Source organism: Erigeron canadensis, chromosome 8, assembly GCF_010389155.1.
Source record: "Erigeron canadensis isolate Cc75 chromosome 8, C_canadensis_v1, whole genome shotgun sequence".
NCBI lineage: Eukaryota > Viridiplantae > Streptophyta > Magnoliopsida > Asterales > Asteraceae > Erigeron > Erigeron canadensis.
In genome coordinates, this window is record NC_057768.1 from 6435924 (window position 1) to 6455147 (window position 19224).

General features: G+C 32.2%; 1 protein-coding gene across 1 annotated transcript; it reads left to right on the top strand.

Annotated features, from left to right (window-relative positions):
* Nucleotides 1-14759: 14759 nt before the first annotated feature.
* On the top strand, nt 14760-16672 carry LOC122609986 (2-alkenal reductase (NADP(+)-dependent)-like). The gene is made up of 5 exons (XM_043782951.1): nt 14760-15179; nt 15257-15434; nt 15512-15678; nt 15776-15858; nt 16157-16672. The coding sequence occupies exons 1-5, from the start codon at nt 14940-14942 to the stop codon at nt 16533-16535; spliced, it is 1047 nt and encodes a 348-aa protein (XP_043638886.1). The 5' UTR covers nt 14760-14939; the 3' UTR covers nt 16536-16672.
* The last annotated feature ends 2552 nt before the right edge of the window (nt 16673-19224 follow it).

A 19224-nucleotide genomic window follows, 5' to 3' on the forward strand; every position in this document is an offset into this window, starting at 1 on the left:
GCTTACAAGTTCCGATTTTGATGTGGTTCTAAAAATTTAAGGTAAATCCAAAGTTCTAACTAAACATATATTATATTTATCAAAAGCTGTTCATTATAATATATCTTCAATCATCGATTTACTTTAACCACAAGTTATTTTATACTCACGAATCATGTATGAGGTATATTCGAATTTCTTTATGATACAATCTATATAGCTACCGTACATGATACGGGTATTAGGATTAGTATATAATAAACTAAAACAGGATCGAATATCTCTTAAAATTACATGTGTCATAACCTTTTAACGACACGTGTCATATTTGATCTAATTTAATAATTTGACTTAAATTAGTTAAGCTCTATATTTTATTTTAAATTAATAAAGATATAGATATATGGTAATCTTTCGGTATTAGGATATATTTATTTTAATTATTAAATTTAATATTAGGTACGTACTAAAGCTGTTTATGATGTTTATATTATAAACCCATATTTTTTTTTTATATTATTTTTGTTAATTAAAAGATGTTTCTTAATCTAATTTTGATATGAGGTAGATAAAAATTAGAGTTTGACATGCGTAACTTTTCATGGAATATTCAAATACCTACTTCTTAAAAGACTTCCATATAAGATTATTCGGAGTGGGGGATAAACACCCGTCGCCGCCCGTTTGCCGCCTGCTACACTGCCACGAGGGGCGGTAAATGCCAAAAACCATTTCACCCGATCAATATTCATCGCCCTCAAACTCACCTTTTTCAAAAAAAAATTTAGCCGTTAACGACTCTTTTGACCAAAAGTTTTTTTTTTTTTTTTAAACCTTCATATATAAATATACATACTCCTCCTTTATTTTACAAACAAAAACCAACTCTTCCTATAATTCTCTCTATATATTATACACACTTCTTGATATTTTCTACTCCAAATTCAATGGCATGAGTTTGGACCCGGTCTGAAGAAATAAGTTTGGCACGAGCTTGGGTTGAGGTGGTAAACGACCCGTTGTCCAACAATTATCAGAAGGAACGTACGTTCTGGTCGAAAGTTACCCAGCTTTTCCTCGCTTATGAAAACCAACCATCCACATATCGAGATTCATATGCGGTGGCCGCTAAATGGCACCGCATGAGCACAAACATTGCCGTATTCGATATGATGTTCATCCGTGTGAACCGTGGTCGTGACGATGAACACGATGCAATGGTTGCAAGGACTTTGGCCGAGTACAATACGGTATCTTGAAACGATTTGCATCACATGGAGGAGTGGGAATTGGTATATTAATCATTTAGTTGTGTTGTGTGTATTCTATGTTTTATTGTGTGATGTTTGTAATAATTTTTAGTTGTGTTGTTTGTTTTTTATTTGAAATAAAGTGTGTGATGTGTTTTTTATATTTTAGTATATGTTTTTTATAAATAAAACTTAAAAAAAATTAATAAAATAAGTGGAGGGTACCTTTTGACGGAAGCCCCACTCCAAGAAAAAAAAGGGCACCTTTTGAAAGGAGCCCCACGCCACGTGTCGAATGTCGCCCGCATGTAGGATGCCCCCCACTCCTAATAGTCTAAACACAAAATCACAATCCAAGGGTCCTTCCATTCGAAAGAAAAGTTATATCTTGTATTCACATGTGTTCTTTAAATAATTTTTTATTAACATATGAACCAACATTATAAAGATAAATTATCTTAAACCGTGCGGAACGCACGGATATTAAACCTAGTATAGTCATATATATATATATAGTACACTATTTATTTTTTTGTTTTCCTCATCCACATGTTCATCATCTTACAAGATTGAGTATCATCACCATCTTGTAGTTAATCTTCAACAAATAGGATGTGTTTAACGGGAGAACATACTTATTCTCATTATTTCCTCTCATAACTTAATGGACATTTGTGACTCCATTAAATCTCTCATGTGCACATGAGGGTATGTTTATCATTTTACATCTTAAAATCATCTTTACTTCTTAGCTTCTTGCTTTTCTTTTCCAGGTCTAACATCAGTCAAACAAACTCCATATCTATATATTTGTATCCATATATATATATATATATATATTCAATATCATATAATCTGATTAAATAAAAATCCACATAAATAAAAACCAAAATAATATTTCCTCCCATGTATTTTTTTTTTCATCTAAATTTCACACATCTATATTTAAATCTAAGAAAGGAGCAATAGATTTATTTTTATTTTTTATTATTATTATTTTTTAATATCCAAATAGTATACATTTCTTTCATTCAACTTAAGAATCATCATCATCAACTTGTATGTCACCATCACCAATCAAACATCATAACCATCAGGTCAGTTTTTTATAGATGATTCCGCCGAACGATTACCTCCGATTACCATGGCTAATTTTGGCGACTTTAATGATATCCTTCTCGACAGATTCATTTATAGATGAATCTGTGTTCGTCACCGGATCTAATTGAAAAGGCTAAAGAATGAGGTTCAGATCTGGTTTAGACTTGTGTTTTTTCTATTATTGTTTTCTTTTTCAAAATCCATTAAAAATGTGTATATACTTTGGATGTATACGAGTAGTAGTAATATATATTGTGGAAACTTAATTTTTGTGAATTATATATAAATATGTGTTTATTATTGGATGTTTATGGTGGTAGTGTTATGCCAATTAGGAAAACAAAACTTTTTTGTGATTGGATTTAAGGTGGTGAGAAGATTTTATTGGTGTTTTGGGTTATTAATTTGGTTTTCGGATTATGTTTTTCATTAAGTTTTTTTTGGATTTAATTGATATTGTTATATAGTATTTTGTTTGGATGTGGTGAAAAAAATGAGTTTGATCTAAGAGGAAGATGAAGATAAAAAGGATGGTGTTTTGAAAGTGAAAAAGACTAAAATGGCCTCGCACATGGGTGTTTAACGGAGCCAAGTTAACTCTATCAAGGTGAGGGGTGGCTAATGAAGCAGACCATAGGGTGATGTAATGACATAAAAGAAGCAGGGTAAAACTTGATAATCTGATATACCCTAAGGGCATGTAATGAAATTTACTTTATATGAGTAAAAGAGTAGTTAATAAAGCCTTTTCAAGTTATCTTCAAAACCATATTTATGTTCAAATATTGTCACGTAGGATTTTATTTTATATGTCATCTCTATACTTTTTTAAAATACTTTATCTTATATCTCTCTCTATATATATATAATTCTCTATCTCAAATCGATGTTGTAGCATATCTCTTTGCTCGTCACATCATTTTTTTCCTACATGGCGTCTTCATGTCACAAGCGATAGGAGCTCGACACCTCATCAACCATGTAGACATGGATGTGCCTTTACTTAAAAATATATAAAAAAAAAATACTCAAATAACTGTGAGTCCCAACTATTACCAGATGGTTACTGAATACACCTCTATGTCGATGGTGAGATTTCTTTGCAACACGTTCACAAACTGGACGTAACCAGTTGCAGTGAACAGCGTACCAAATTAACTGAAAGTTACTTATTTAGGTGACAACAATAAATAAGTAAACAAGAATGCAATGATGTAAATACAAACTCTCATAATTAAGAAAGGGAACTTAAATAGTGGGCTTTCTAGGTCTATAAGATAAAACGTACGGAAGATTAGTAAGCTAGCCCACCGTCTAAAAGTAGAGATAAAGCCCATACTTAATCTGGATTTGAAGAGGTACAAGTAGTGTATAACAAATCATATCATATTAGATTATGGTCAATTGCCAGTGTCATAAACATAAACCACTATATATTTATTCCCACAAATTCACATTATGGGTCATGATATGCTTTTGATATGCAACTGTAAACATATTTTTGGTTTTTTCATGTGGCAGACAAATGATTTGTAAGAGATTGACAAACCAAGGGAACGATTAGTGAAAATTATTTCAGGGAATAGGTGAAAAAACATCTATACGCACACCGGTGACGCACATGAGGGAGTTAACAGAAAATAAACTGCGGCACAAGTGCTGATAATAGGAAGAAACACAAGCATCATTTTTAGGAAACTAATGAAGACTGCATGAACGTTTGTGATAACAAACCTAAAGTTTAAACTCGAATAAACAAAGACATGAGGACATGTCACAAGTTGAATTTTATTAGTTTTCCATCATACATAAAGTTAATTATTTGCACTTGGCGCAGTGGGCGAAAAATACATAGTCAACATAATACGCTTTAATAAAAAAGATAATAATTATAGTTTTTAAACGATAAATAAGTTAAATTGTTGTTTAATAATCGTTTTTCACTTGGTGGGATGATGGATAAATAACTAAAACAAATTTGTTGTGGTTCAAGAAATCTGATAGTTATACATTAAAAAGTATCCATTTATAGATTGTATTTCTTCTAGTTGTTGTTGCCACTTTTGCAAGCATAAAAAAACGAGATTACTAATTTCCCCGAACATATATACCCTAGTTTTAATATCCGTACAATATACGTTATCTATATACATTATACTATAAAGAAATTCGAATATGCCCGATACATAATCGTGAGTATGAAACAAATTGCGGTTAAAGTAAACCGACGATTGAAGCTAAATTATAATAAACAATAATGATAAATATAATATATGAAAAAAAGGTAATGGAGAGAACCCTAGCCCAGGTACCACAACCCATCGAACTCATCTCGTATGAGCCATATGATGTCAGTACAATACCTCCATCTAGAGATGTGCACGGGTCGGAACACGGCCCGACCCGCGCCCCGCGAGAACATGAAAATGTATATTTTTCATAATTTTGAAGTTCTTAAGTTAGTTAACCTAAATGAATATACCACTTTTTGAAAGTATATTATAGTTTAGTGACAAATTTGAATGGTACACTAACCTAACTGATTTTAAAAAATAATAAATAATAAAAAGTGACATTTTTGAATAGTAAAGCATACTCTGCGTTTTATTAATTTGCGATTTTAATGATTTTACAAGTCATGTACCCAGTAAAATTTACAAGTAAACTAAATATAAAGATGTCAACTAGGTTGCTGTTTATGGGTTGCGATTTTACAAAAATATAGTCATAATGCACGATTTTGCAAAACTGCAAGTCATGGTGTGTGATATTCAGAAACGCAAGCCATAGCATATGAGATTATTGTGTTTGTGAAAACTCAAAAAAAGCTAGGTATTTTTCGAGTATTTTGTTTAGTTAATCCAAATATCGAGACCATTTGATAAAAGTATATTACAGTTTGGTGACAATTATTAATAGTACAATGACCTAAACGACTAAAAATAAAGTTGATTATATAAAGTGACCATTTTTTAAAATAAGTTATACTTTTTGATGAATTTTAAAATACAGTGAGCTAAATGATAAAAAAAAAAAAAATAAGTTACACATGTATATTATACTTTGGTGACTTTAACCCATTAAAGCAAAAGGTACAATTTTAAAATGCAAAAGTAAAAGACATAAATAATGCATAAGGTAAAATATTAAAATGCAAGCTATATACAATCATATGAAATTTGTAATAAAAAAGTTTTTTGTTGTGAAAATACAAGAGTAAAAGACAACAATTAAAGCATAAGGTACATATTTAAAATGCAAGAATATATACAATGATATCAAATTTGTAATAAAAAAATTTTTGCTGTGAAAATGCAAGAGTAAAAGACAGCAATTAAAGCATAAGGTACATATTTAAAAAGCAAGAATATATACAATTATATCAAATTTGTAATAAAAATTTTTTTGCTGTGAAAATGCAAGAGTAAAAGACAATAATTAAAGTATAAGGTCATATTGAAAATGCAAGAATATATACAATCATATGAAATTTGTAATAAAAAAGTTTTTTGCTGTAAAAATGCAAGAGTAAAAGACAACAATTAAAGCATAAGGTACATATTTAAAATGCAAGAATATATACAATCATATCAAATTAATAATAAAAAAGTTTTTGATTGTGATGGCTAGTTTTTACTACCCTTATCATAGACAATGGGTTTTATATTGGACGATCAATATATCAAAGGTGATATTTTGGTTCATATATGAAGGAAACATGGTCGAAGATTCGAATTACACACACGGACTACTAGCAGGATAAAGGCAACAATTTGGTTTCGTGAACAAAACGATTAGCAATTTGCCATATTTGAATAAACAATCCGTTCTATTAGATCATTTGAGGAAAAATGTCATCAATCTTAACCTATATAATTAGTTGAACGGTGGTTGAATTATGACATATTTGGCTAAACATGATCAAATATTTGTTGATTTCGTAGTAATCGTTTTTTCTGCAAAATTTTACAGCATCACACTCTGTCTCCACCTTTCTCATACCTCTATTATCATCATAATGGTAATGTCCATTTCCTTTTTCATCCTTACTATGTACCAACTTGGCCATTGACTCATATAAAAAACGATCAGAACAATAAATTAAAACATGACTGAATCATTAATTAACAACCTTGTGGACGACCTTTGTGTCACATGTGTCCCTTTTAATTTTTTAAATTAAATTTCTTAAATTTTAGTTATTTATTTATATACACTACTATAAATTTTAGACAATAGAGACCGGTCGAAAGACTAGTGACCGGTTACTCTCCAAAATAATGGTCTCTAAACATACACAAACGGTTTCACAATAATACTTAAAGTTTGTATCTAAGGCTGGTAGCTGGAATCAATAGATGATAGTTGGCTATGCAATAGATCTTGTAAACCCGTTTTTACTCCATGTTTTTACTTATTCATCAGCTCCTTGCTGGTATTTTTCTTTATGATTAATAAAATTGGAATAATGTTAAAAAAAAATAAAAATAGATGATAGTTGGAAGTTTTGTTTGTTTAAATATATATGTTTGATAAAATAGATGCATTTCAAGAATATTTACCGATAAGGCGACAATTATAAAGCTTAAAATCAAAATAGAATCGATCAGTGGGTAGATACTTTGTTTCAATAAGATTCATTACTTTCATAAAGTAGTAAAAGTTTTCTAAGTCCGACAAACCTTATAAGATTAAAATCAAGAAATCATAAACTCAAATTCTAATAAGCTTCCACGTTTGTTAATATTTTTTCTAAAGGGCAACAATTTTATTGATAATTAAAAAATATATATATAAAGGGGAGAGGAATGGTGGCTAGTTGGATGGCTGGCTGGCTAGATGAACCCGTTGGGGAACACCGTCGCTATCCCAACTGGTTTAGGGTGGGTTGGGGTTGGGCTGGTTCTTAAGCCGTCGAGGGTTGGGAGAGTTAACCCCATTTTTTGACCGTTAGAGCGTGTGTGGTGTACGTGACACCCCTCTTTTTTTTTACCGTTAACCCCACTAAAAAAAAAAATCCCCCGAATTTCTATCTATAAATACACTTTTATTTTAACCAAACAAATTACAAAACAAATCTATATCTCACACACTTTCAACAAAAAACATCACTTTTACCCCAAGAAATGGATTCCTCATCCTCATCTTTTTTATATTGTGTGCCGCCTGAGATATCCGACTCGTCTACGGGGAGTACTTTTGAGTTTTTTTCAAAAAGTGTTCGACGAGATTGAAGGCACTGACACCTTTTTCGACACTCGTAGGTATATAGATCGAGATTGAGAAGAAGCTCACGCGACACTAATGCATGACTACTTCGTCTTCAACTCAAATTTTGACAAACCCTTTTTCCGTCATCGTTTTCCCATGATCCAAATGTTGTTTTTGAAGATTGTTAGTGATATCGAAGCTAGATTCGAGTACTTCAAGAGGGGACACACAGGGGAAAAGTTGCACGGCTCTTCAAATGCACATTGGCTCTTCAAAAAAAAAGTTGCATGGCTCCGATATGATTTGACGACACATATATCGGGTCTAGACTTATCATACCTTGATGACTCAGTAATATTGCCACCATCAATTGGGAGTTTGATTTAGGTGTCTTTATTATCATGTAGAGTTTAAATTTCTAATATGTTGTTATGTATTTTTTAAATATGTTTATGTAATGTTTAATTTAATTTAATGAAATGTTTAAGTTTTTAATTTAATGAAATGTTTAATTAAATTAAATGAAAAAGTAAAATTTTTTTTGGGAGGGTTAAGAAAGTAATGAATGACAAAGAAAATGGTTGGGTGGGATGGTTAGGGTTCAAAAAGTAAAATGAATTTGAAGATGTGATTGGTGGGATTTGGAAGAATTGAAATTTTTGGCTAGATGACTCCTCCCCTCCTAATTTTGCCTCAAATATATGAGCATTTTATACCTAAATTTAGGTACCTAACAACTTTATGTAACCATCATCATATATAGATATCATGGGTATAAATCACCTCCTTATACGTCAAATTAATTAATCCTAAAAGAAACTAAAAAGTTGTGAAAGATCGATATGTCTGTCAAGAGAGATTAATTAATAATATCATAGTACCCACGCAATGTAAAGGTAATGATAGCGACGACGGTCTAATGGTGACAGCGATTGGTAGTGATAGTGGTGACGATGGTGGCGATGTCGAATGATGTAGACTGATTTAAATGTAATTTATGTAAAAGTGGTAGTGGAAATATTTTAGAAGATAAAAGATTGAATGCATAATATTAGTTCATTAAGGGCAATTAAGTAATTTGTTATTAGTAGTAAAGAAAGAGTCATTAAGGGTAAATTGATCATTTCTAAACTTTTCTTTTTATAACTTTCAACATGATGACATAATTTTTATAATGCAGTAAAGGTTAGGAGGCGGAAGGAAACCTTCTAGGTCGGGCAGCTTAACTACATACATATGATTAGAGAATAGTTGATTAAAGGGTGGACGTTATCATACTCTTTAGAAACTAACGTTGTACAAGAAAAATAGGCGTTGCTTGATAAATAAATGTTTTTTCTTGGTATATAAACGACTAGCTTCTAGGCAGATTGCAAAGGACATATATTAAAAAGAGGTTTTAGGTATGAAGTATCATATATGGAAGTGATAATCGAAATGAAGATTGATTGGAAATTAGTTCATTGACATAAGGAGAACACGTCTAGTATGTTGTAGAGTACTCACTTGAAATTGTGTACAATGATCTCTATCTCTTTTAAATGTTCTTTCCTTTTTCAAAGAAAGGAACGGAAAAAAGTTGAAGACTTTTGCCATTAAGGGCAACATGTAGTAGTGTCATTTTTAAAAGACACGAGTATAATAATGATATACTCCGTATTTATTCTTATTATTTTTTTTAATAAAAAAGAAACTTGTTCTAATTTCTTATACAATCTAATTCTAAGTGGTGATGATAAATTATTGTTCATGACTATATATATATATATATATATATATGCATCATTGGGTCCGCATAGGGAACAAATCGTGTGTTTAATTATCGATGATCATCAATTTGCATGTATGTCCCTCCGAAAGTACCTCAAGTTCTTTTCTACAGGCCTTTTGATGATTCGGATAGATTAACTAAGTACAAGAAGATATGATTAATCGTTAAAACACTATTTATTTCAATAATTGTGCACGAGTTATAACTTCGTAAAGATTTATTCATCATCATTTTCGTTCTGTAATATGGATCTATATATGACTGTATGTTCAAGGATTTATAATATCCAAGAAATTTTGGAGAAATGGGGTGATTCACAAAACACATTCTGTAAATCTAATACGAGTATAACCAGGTTTGAAAAACCTAACGTGTTGGTTACTCGGCTTCAAGTAGTGTATATGTATGTTCAATAGTTAAGTTCTAAGGATTTGTAAGTTGCAACATTAGAAAAATTTTGGAACAAAAACCAACAGGAATATGACTTGCACCAAACTACTTGTCTTCTTTCTCTCGTCATTTTTTCCTGTAGTATTAAGTAGTCCCAAATTATTAAAAAAACAAAAAACAAACATTATTAAAAAAACAAAAAAACAAACATTACTTTTTATTGTTTATCTAACTACACTTTTTGTGTGGGTAATGGGGCTCCGTGTATTAACGCGTTATTAGTACGAGTGTGTTATTCTTACTATTATTTGTATTATGATTTGATTTGGCTTGGTTTCTTTTGTATTTTGTGAACTTAATATAAAGGAGGGTCCGTAATTTTTATTGAAATGACAAAAAGAAAAAAAGAAAATGATATTGATTGAATTGTATTAAGGGTTTTGTTAATGACAGCCCTTAGGGTTGTCAGTAAAAACTAATTGGGTGCATTAAAATTTGTACCTTATTATTAGAAAAATCAGGGGACGGTTTTTGATATATAATGTACAAGTTTTTAAGAATGTAATATGTTGTTAGTGACAACCCTAAGACTGTCATTATCATTTGTATTAATAATTAATCATTTGTTGTTATGATTGGTAGACAAATGGATTTCCAAACATCACACACTAACATTGCAAGTTTGCAACTTTGCAAGTGAGGGATCCGAATTAGACGTCAGCGAAAAGGACACAAAAAGATGTTCCCAATTCCCAAACAAAAATTACAAAAAAGTGCTTGCTTTTCTTCCCCCATCTACGCCCTGATCTATTGTAGTTCTACATATTCAACCCATTATTATTCTCGTTTTTCTTTAATTTATTTTTTCCCTTTTTTTTAGTGTCTCTCTTACATACTTTTCCAATGGGAAGTGATATTAGTACCACTTATTTTAATAGATTTACCACAACTGTGCAATATTGATTTACCACTTATTTCCAATTTGTTCACTTCTTACACCTTTGGTGTCTCCACCGCTATCATTGGTGGTATGGGATCGGTGCACTGATCGCAATTGTTGGGAGAGTTGATATGTACATTTGATTCTTTTGCATCTCGATGTCATTGGACTCAGTGGCGGAGCCAAGATTTTTAAACTGGGCTCATCGAACAGTTTTCATGATACTAATAAGTGTAAAGTTAAACTACAAATTTCAATTACTCTAGTATGGGGACAGGGGTTGCCAATTACCACTGATTAAATACTTAGAGATACTATTAGAAATATAGAATTTTATAGATTTTGTGAGGTTGCCATGACCACCTGTGACCACCACACAGCTCCTCTACTGATTGGCCTCAATATCATTATATACCATCATGTTGTTGTTGTTGTCGTCGTCATCGTTGTTTCTTGAAGTAGCTTCGATGGGGTCGAGTATTTCAACCAACTCTTTCTCTTGGAATTCCTTATATATTTTTCCACAGAACCGGGTATAGTCTCATCACTACCAATATTGCGCCCATCACACTGTAAAACGGTTCACAAATCACATCATTTGAAAAGTTGTACCGATGGTAAAACGTGAAAAACTACACTTACCCTCCCATGTAAGGGAATGGATTCCTTCATTTCATAAATAACTTGATGGGTCAAGTTAGAGCAATGTTGACCCTTGATTTAAAATCAAGAGTTAAGATTAAAAGATTATCTTTTAATCTTAACCATCTTTAAATTTTAACCCTTTATTTTAAAAGAGTCAAGATTTACCCAACTTGAGTCAAGTTGAATAACTTGAAGGAATCCCCACCTGTTGGAGTGTGATCATTTTATTATAAATCGCATGTCCGGGAATAATTTAAGCCTACTGGGTCACACGAAATGACACGGTAACTCGATAATATTAATTGATATATTAAAGTAATATATTAATTAGTTTGATCACGAAATAATTAATTAAACATAATTAAAGGGTTAATTATATTTAATTAGTTAAAAAGGAGGATTAAAATGTGAAAATTGGAAAATGGATTTGGGCCCTAAATCTAAAGGGGCCGGCCATGACAAAGGCCTTGTAAGCCTTTGTCTAACTTGTTTTTCAAGATTGTTCAACCCAATTAACCCCTATATATAGAGGGCTTAATTCTATATTTTGGTGGTTAGATATACTTTTTCACATAAGCAAATTCTCTCCTTTTTCTTCCTTGCTTTGAAGTGGCCGAAATTCCTTCTTCTAAGAGGGGTTTCGACTTTGAAGTTGAAGGTTCAAGCAAAAGGTTTGTTTGGTTTGTGATCGAGTACTAGCATACGTTATTCGGGGTGTATAGTGTGTGATCGTAGAGGGGTTTTGCTTTAAACCCTAAGCATTAATAATAATCTTATTATTATTATCTTTATTGGAGCTTTGCATAAGGTACACAACTCAATTATATTCTTTGTTAATTAATTTGATTGCATATTTGTTTCGATTTCTTCCATTGCGCTTACTCGTGATTATGGTGATTTTTTGTGTTCATATTCTAACACCACCCCATGTAAATTTTTTCACCAACGATAAAAGAACCCATGATTGCAACAATGATCATCATTATAGGACTAAAAGCAGTCACAAAAACTACCCTTTCTTTTTCATCACTAGTCATTGCATATAATTTTTTTTTTTTTTGTATGCAATGCTTGACAACACAATTCCCTATAAAATATAAACTACTTTACCTAAATGCAAATTCAGATATAATGAACACATCCATTAAACAAAATAATCTAACATTGTTTCAAAATCATCAATTCCCGTCAATAAAACCCACTTACTTTACTTATCCTAAATCTATGAACAGAGTCTGACATATTGTTAAATAAAAAAATACTGCTTGTTCAGATCAAATTTATAGTTAAAAACGATCATCCACCTTTGATATCATCAAAAAAAGATCGATTTGCATACAGAAAATCAAAAATACAGACACATGAATGTAATCAAATTAAGGGCGACTTTGTAGCTTTTCAAGATTTCTAGTTATTCAGATCAAGCTTACAACAAACTGCCATCAACCGCTTCAACCTCCGCACAAGGATTGAACCAAAGAATAGTAAAAGAACTTAAAGCTTAGACATCCATTGAACCAAAAATTAGTAAAGAGAATAAATGTGTAGTGTGCTGTCATTATTGACCACTGCTTTAGGTAATTAGTTAAGCTCTTTCATTTTGACGGTCGTGGCATGCAGAGGCGGTACAAGGAAAAAATTCCAAAGGGGGCAAACTTAGAAAACTTATGAAAAATAAATCTTAAAGGGGGCAAAATGTTAAAAACCTATTGAAAATTTTTTAAAAATTTATGAAAAATTTAAAAATACATGACAAAATTTAAATTTGGAAGGGGGCATTGGACCCTTTGCCCCCCAGCCCCTGGTGGCATGCATTACTGCTCTAGGAAGAAATCGCGATTCGATTCCAGATTATTGAATGAATGTCATCTGATTACTTCTTTCGGCTTTTTAAACATGTTGGTTTTCAACTCTAATATATACTGTTGTTATAACTAAGTGTGTCTTCTTGTATGTATGACAATTACGAGTTATGACAGTAAGGAAAGTTGTAAGCCAAGTTTTGATCAGATCACCTAAACAAGTTGGGTAAACAATGATGGTCAAAAGAAATTTAATAAATTTTTATAACAGGAAGCTTGACCTTTATATTGGGCTGTTCTACATTATATTATACCCTTTTTATTACTAAAAAGGTGACATTTAGATAATGAAGTTCAGATACTTTTTGAACTTTCTTTTCATAATAACAGGAATAACAGGATTAGTGACTACCTACATATATGATGGCTTTATAATTTTAATAAATCAACAGTGGCGAAACAAGAGTAACTATATCAAAATGCATTTATTTTTGTTTCAGTTTTTTTGGTTCACACTTCAATAACATTAATTTTGCAGCAGCAGCGTTCTTTTCTCAAAATATCTTAGAGCAAATTGACCATGTTGTTTTCATCCTTGGTACCACTAGACTAGATTTCAGAAGGCACCATCCCTGCTGATTTTAAGAGGCTCAAAAGCGACATTTTTTTTTTTTGAAAGGTAAGATTATTCAAAAGCACGACATACTTGTAAGTTCGACCATTCTCAAAACAAATGGACCATGTTGTTTTCGTCCTCGGTACCACTAGACTAGATTTCAGATCTTCCAGTTTGCTAGTCATTTCTTTTCCGTTCACTTGTCCATTATATTTTATATTTTTGTACATTTAGCTTCAAGTGTAAGATATATGGCCTCTGCTATGCAAAGGGTGTTCTGGCATGACTTCTTTTTCTGCCGCTGAGATCAGGGTACGTATCAAGGGATTGCGTAATAGCATAGAAGGCCTAGAGCTATCGTATTTTCAAGGTGCGATGAAAACTTTGGTGGAAGACCCGATTCTTTCTTTGGCATTAGGAGGTTAATTAATTACTGATTTTCATTTCGAAAACCTTGCAACATGTTTGTTTTATGAGCAAAGAAAATCTTCAATCTCATGTCTTAATTCTTAGACTAATTTGCAGATTTTTTACTTTAGCTCCTATTTATACAACTTAATTACCGAATGTAAAGTGTTCCGTTGCTTCTTCCTTATAATCCTTGCACTGTTGTTGTAAATTTTTCTTTACATATTGAGCATATATAACCCAAGTGAATATATCTGTGATTTAACAAGGTTGCTTGGTAACTATTTGCAACGGTCTAGGTAGGTATTATAGCAGTGACTCCATTACCCATCCTCCACTTAATGGACATTTGTGATAAATTAATGAGAGAAAATAATGAGAATTGAATAAATAGTGGACATTTGTGTGACTCCATTAATCAAATAAGTGATAAATTAATCAAATAGCCTGAGAATTGAATATATAGTGGTTAAGTATATAGAAACAAATTCTAATGCTTACCTTGTTGATGACTTGCTAGAAGATAGTTGTATTTGACATATTGCATTTGACATTACATGAACATTTTGTTAACTTTTTGTTTGTTTTCTTTTGGCTTTCAACTACACTAGCATAAATAAAAAAACAAAACTGTTTTAGACTTTTTGATCTAATGTTCTTGGATCCAACGATTTGCCGTTTGGCTTATCTAACCGGCTAACCATTTCCTGGGCATTCAAATGTATATATTTGTGTCTAGAATCTATGTAAGTACGGATTTGTAGAATTGTAGGCATATAGATCAGAATAGCTATCATCTTCTATCCACGTTCGAACTTTTAATTAGATGACAGAGGTGGCGGTTGTGAGAAATAAGCAAGTCATACTCAAGGACCACGTGGATGGATACCCGAAAGAATCTGACTTGGTGGTAAATTCTGATGCCACCATTCGTTTAGAGCTACCTAAGAACGAAGCCGGCCTCATATTAACAAAGAATCTCTATCTGTCATGTGATCCTTACATGAGAAGTCGCATGAGAAGTAAGATGGAAGGAAGTTACACATCTTCTTTCATTCCAGGCGCGGTATGTATGGATCACTCTACCATATAAGATATGTATATTTATTATATTAAGAACATAATAATTATGATTTTCTACAGCCTATATCCGGATATGGAGTTGCTAAAGTTCTGGATTCGACTCATCCTGACTTCAAGAAAGGCGACTTGATATCAGGACTCATTAACTGGGAAGAATATAGCATGATCACAAATCCACAGTTGTTGATAAAGATTCAACATACGGATATCCCTCTTTCCTACTATACTGGAATCCTCGGTATATTGGTTCACTCGTTCTATACTTAAAACTTAAGTATCTTTATGTTTTCTTGAATTTGGGAATGGTTTAATTAGGTATGGCTGGAATGACTGCGTACGCTGGTTTTTATGAAGTTTGTTCTCCAAAGAAAGGAGACACGGTGTTCGTGTCAGCAGCATCTGGGGCTGTTGGTCAGCTCGTAGGCCAATTTGCAAAACTCTATGGTTGTTATGTTGTTGGAAGTGCCGGATCCAAAGATAAGGTGATTAAAAATGGAACAAAACATTACATTAGATTTCATTAATTTGTGATCATTTAAATTGCATTGCCAATATGGAATTGTTAATATCTATGTCAAGGTTGATCTACTTACAAATAAATTTGGGTTTGATGCGGCATTTAACTACAAAGACGTGCAAGATCTCAATGCCACTTTAAAGAGGTCAGGACTTCTTCTATAGGGAAAACTATATTGTTTATCAGGGACAAAAATAAATGGAAGACGATAAAATTTATCGTTTAGAGGGTGTTTGGGATTGCACTTGAAATTAGGTTTTGCATAATAAAACCGCTTATAAAGCCAAATACTTTTTCTGATTATTGGCGTTATGAAATGCAATAATCAGATAATTCATTCAAAACACAATTCCAAGCACTTCTTAGTTAAAGTTGTTCATTGCACATTGCACCTTGGAACTGTATAAACTATTTTTAACCTTTGGTACTGTCTGTTGTTTCAGCTACTTTCCGGATGGTATTGATATTTACTTTGACAACGTTGGTGGAAAGATGCTTGATGAAGTATTGCGCAACATGAGGATTCACGGTTGCATTGCTGTATGCGGGATGATTTCACAGTACAACCTTGAACAACACCAAGGCATAGAAAACCTCATTTTCATTATCTTGAAACGTGTTCGAATGGAAGGGTTCTTGGTTCTTGATTACTATCACTTATATCCTAAATTCTTGGACACCATTTTGCCTCTCATTCGAGAAGGTAAGATAACATACGTCGAAGACACTGTAGAAGGTCTTGAGAATGCTCCAGCTGCACTCATCGGCTTGTTTTCAGGCAAAAATGTTGGGAAACAGGTTGTTGCCATAGCTCATGAGTAACCTATCTATTTTCCTTGGTGCTCATGTGACCTTTCTTTTATGTATTTCAAATAAAGATAAGAAAACATGTGTTGTATTTTTATTAGTGATTAAATCTGATATTATGTGCAGTGTTGTGTTAAAATGATTTCAAGTGATATTGATCTCTTTATAATGAAGCATATATACATATGCATAACATACATACTAATAAGTTCTTGGTTTAATGGTCCAAAGGGAAGGTAGGAGCCTTTGCCCCTCTAGAGGTCCCATGTTTATATCCAGACATTGACGTATAATTACTAATTTAAGAAAAAGTAACTATTAACAACTACTATTTGTTGTTCCAAAAATTATAATTATAACATATCCTAGCTAGAAAGGTGTTTCTCTGGTAAGTGTAAGTGCTTAAAACAGAATGAGAATATGCAATAAGTTGGGTGTGGATTTAAGCTCAAAATGTTACAAATTTACTTCATAACAAGTTATAAGTCTAGCAATATGGAAGATATATTATCTTTTTGTATGTCCCTTCTCTTGAATAGGTATTCGTGGTCACTTCACCTAAGACGTTGGGAAAAGAAAACATATCTACGGCTAGACAGAGTTGAATGCCATTCCTTTTGCTTCCGTCAAGAACCATGCCAAAGAGAAACCCAAAAAAAGAAGTGAAAAGACTTGAAAGACATAGATGAAATGGTTGACATTGTTCAACAAGATGAAAAGATTTCCAAGGATGATATTCATGTAAAAGAAGTTGAGATGATGAATATTGCTTGTGAAGCAAATGGGGCTTGTGATAACAAGGGTGATCAGAACACAAAGCCTTATGCGAATACTACAACATGTCACAATTTTAAATAGAAATGGTTACAATTAAGTTGAGGATAAATACTCCGGGCTTGTTGTTTCTCTGTCAACGGGAACTGTGTTGGTAACAATAGGTGGCATTGACATTTCCAAAATTATGGCAGTAATGTTTTAGGAAAGGTAACTTCATGCATGTTATTCTCCAATTAACAATTTTGATGCTTTAATAAGATTCTAAGAATTTACATACGCCGTCTTACTTGCATTACCTCTTTTACATGTTAGAAATGGACAGGCCAAAGTAGTTTTCAGAGAATTAGTTAAAGGGTGAAGTGCACGGTCGAAGGAAATGTTTTATGATAATTCAGTTTCGTATTCTATTGCTTGCTGTTATACAAGAGGACATTGGATCAAAGTATGCATTATGCGATTTAGTGTTGAAACAAATTTCCAAAATATACATACATATATATATATATTATTTGTCATATTGCCATCATCTTTCGGCTGTCCAACATTTTAAGCAACTCATGCGGGAGACTTTTGCTTTTATAGATTAAGAAGCTGGTGGATATGATCATTTAGACTCTTAGATGAATTGTGTTTTGGACATTAGTTATTATACTTTAGAATCTAAAGTTTTGGACAAATTGTGTTTTGGATCTGACCAATTTGACTTGTGTCAAAGGCTGCCCGATAACTAAGCAAAATATTCTACTAATCCATGAAACCAGAATAGGAAAATAAGATTGGATTGATGATTAAAATGTTCAAGCTTGCTGGACAAAAAAAGGAACCAAGATTTGTAGTTGCAAAAGATAAGTTATCGAGGAACAACCATGGACATCGGAGGGAATATTAATTCTGTCTGTGATAATGTGATTTTGTTCTAAGTTCAAATGGAGAAGCCTTGAAGGCTTGAAGCAGAACATTTCAAGAAATGGTGTTCCACTTACTGTTTGAGAACATGAATCTGCTGTTTCTGAAATCAAGATAAATTCAGCTCAATCTCATACTGAGATACTTGAACGCAAAAAAATGGTTCATATTGGTATGATTTGTCGTTCTTTTACATAGTGTGATTAATTTGAAAACAAATGTTATAACTAATTAATCTGTGATGTAGATAAAGAAAGGCCGGATGTTGTGAGAACCGGGCCAATTTTCAGGAATAACAAAGGGCATGTATATCTGAGATTAAAACTGTTATTCTGACAAATCCGAAATTCATCTTCAAGGTGATCTCTTCCTGTATTTTGAAAAAGATGCTAATTGCAAACGAACTATGCTTCTGCGTACTTATTACTACTCAACAAGTATATAAAAAGAGAAGATGGCCCATTCGAATCAAGTGAAAGGTTGTCCAAATATGTCGTTGATCAGATAACTGTGATTGACAACACATAAAAGCTAGCTTTAAGGTAATACACTAATAAAGATTATTGATAGAACGGTTTAGAAATACGACTAGAAAATCCTTGACCTATGTTTAATCGGTATCTCTTGGAATGTATGTGGAAGTTTCTTGAAGCCTTTAAAATACAATATTACTCTATCATAGCACAGATAATGAAAAATTAATGGTTTTAACATCAAAGACTCTAAGATAATAACTTCATCAATTTAGTCATACTGAGTTTTCAACACAAAGATTTAATATGTATCCATTTATGCTTCTAACTTGTGTTTCAAGCTCCTAAATTTTGATTGGTTTGAATGCGTTTTCCTCATTCTGTTGACCGCAGAGACGAAAGATTTAGGCCATGAGGATGGTGCTTGCAAGACATTTAATTTGTATGTTTGTGTCACTCTAGACATTTAATTTGGTTTGATTGGTTTGGAATTGCTTATTTGAGTGCACATTGCTAATTAATTTAATAGTATAAACAATAACAAATAC